Genomic DNA, 1,394 nt, shown 5'->3' on the forward strand with positions numbered 1-1,394 from the left:
GGGCAGGAGGGAGCCCTCGCAGCTGGTCCAGGCTCTCCAAGCCAGAGGGAAGGCACAAAAGGGACCTTTTCCAGTAAAATTCCCCCTTCCTCCCCTCCACGGGACTCGGCCGGAGCGCGCTATTGGCCCGTCCCAACAGAGCCACTTCCCGGGGATCAGAAGGGAGCCGCAATTGGATGGGTGGGTTTATGAAAGCCGACATCTGTCTCCCCTCCCGGCCTCGCAAATCTGCCAGGCACAAACGTCTGTACCAATGAGCTTAGCGTCAAAAGTGCCAGGGCAGTAACCTTTCCCTGCTCCTGCTCCCCTCCTTCACCGGCGGCACCCGCCAGCCGGGGGCTTTAGCGTGATCCCCACGGCCCATCTGTCCATCCCACACACATCAACAGCCACTGCCCTGCTGCTGGCTTTGGAACTCGTGTTTTCTCGCAGAGCAAGCAAGAGAGAATAAATAACAGCGGAGATCAGCAGCAGCGAGACCTCGCGGCAAGGAACCGAGCTGGCGCTTCCAGAGGATTTCCCACCTTCCCGCAGTTCTCCCGCAGAGGGGAGGCACGCAGCAGGGTCCTGTACAGCGTGTCGGGGGCTCTCTGAGCCCGAGCTGCACATCCAGCAGCGCTCCCCTCCCTCGCCCAGCTCCCCCCGTGTGTCCCACGGCTCCGTCCCCTTCCCGGCCCCGCCGCTCAGTGCGTGGGGAGGCTGTGCTGCTGTCCCCAGCCCTGGCAGCAGCCCGGCTGCCAGGGCACAGCCCCGGCCAGGGGCTCTGCCAGGCTGCCCGTGGATCGCTGCTGGAGCCCGCCGGAGCAGCAGGCGCGGCTGGGCACGGGGGGATTCTCCTGCGGGCTCTCGTAGGGATGGAGCTGCCTCTGCGGGGGGAACGCCGCGCACGGAGGGGACGGAGGGCGCCGTGTCCCGGCAGAAAGGGGCTCCCAGGGCAGCGGGGGGCGGCTGCTCCTCAGCCCCGGCTCCTGCGCTGGGACCCCGGCCCGGGCGCGGCACTCGGAGTGGGCACAGGGCCAGCAGCGCCCGCGCAGGGACAGCGACAGCGCCGCAATCCTGTTGATGGCTCGCCGGAGGGTGGCGATTTTGGAAAGCCTTTTGCCGCCGAGGTCGTGCCTGAGGGCCAGCCGCAGGGCGTTGAAGGCTTGGTTGTAGTCCAGAATCCTCTTTCGCTCTCTGACGTTGGCAGCCATCCTCCTGGCCTTGGAGCGCACCGGCCTGCTCCTCTTCCTCACCTTCATCCCTTCCGTGTCCCCCGGGCTGCCGTCTGCTTCCCTGCCTTGGGACACCCACAAACCTTGCCTGTAGCACTCCTGGGGTGCATCCCTCGCGTCCAGCTCCTCCTCGGAGCTGTCGGGCTCCGGCCCCGCTTTCCCCACGGCTGCTCCGGCCAT

At 67.1% G+C, this 1,394-nt stretch overlaps 1 protein-coding gene across 1 annotated transcript; it reads right to left on the reverse strand.

The window, feature by feature from the left end:
- Nucleotides 1-683: 683 nt before the first annotated feature.
- BHLHA9 (basic helix-loop-helix family member a9) lies at nt 684-1,394 on the reverse strand. Its single transcript, XM_039720394.1, has one exon. The coding sequence runs from the start codon at nt 1,392-1,394 to the stop codon at nt 684-686; it is 711 nt and encodes a 236-aa protein (XP_039576328.1).

The sequence above is a fragment of the Passer montanus genome, unplaced genomic scaffold (assembly GCF_014805655.1).
Source record: "Passer montanus isolate IOZ18808 unplaced genomic scaffold, ASM1480565v1 scaffold44, whole genome shotgun sequence".
Lineage (NCBI taxonomy): Eukaryota > Metazoa > Chordata > Aves > Passeriformes > Passeridae > Passer > Passer montanus.

Coding starts and splice junctions, on each gene's coding strand:
- BHLHA9 (XM_039720394.1), bottom strand. CDS start 1,394: ATGGCCGGAGCAGCCGTGGGGAAAGCGGGGCCGGAGCCCGACAGCTCC.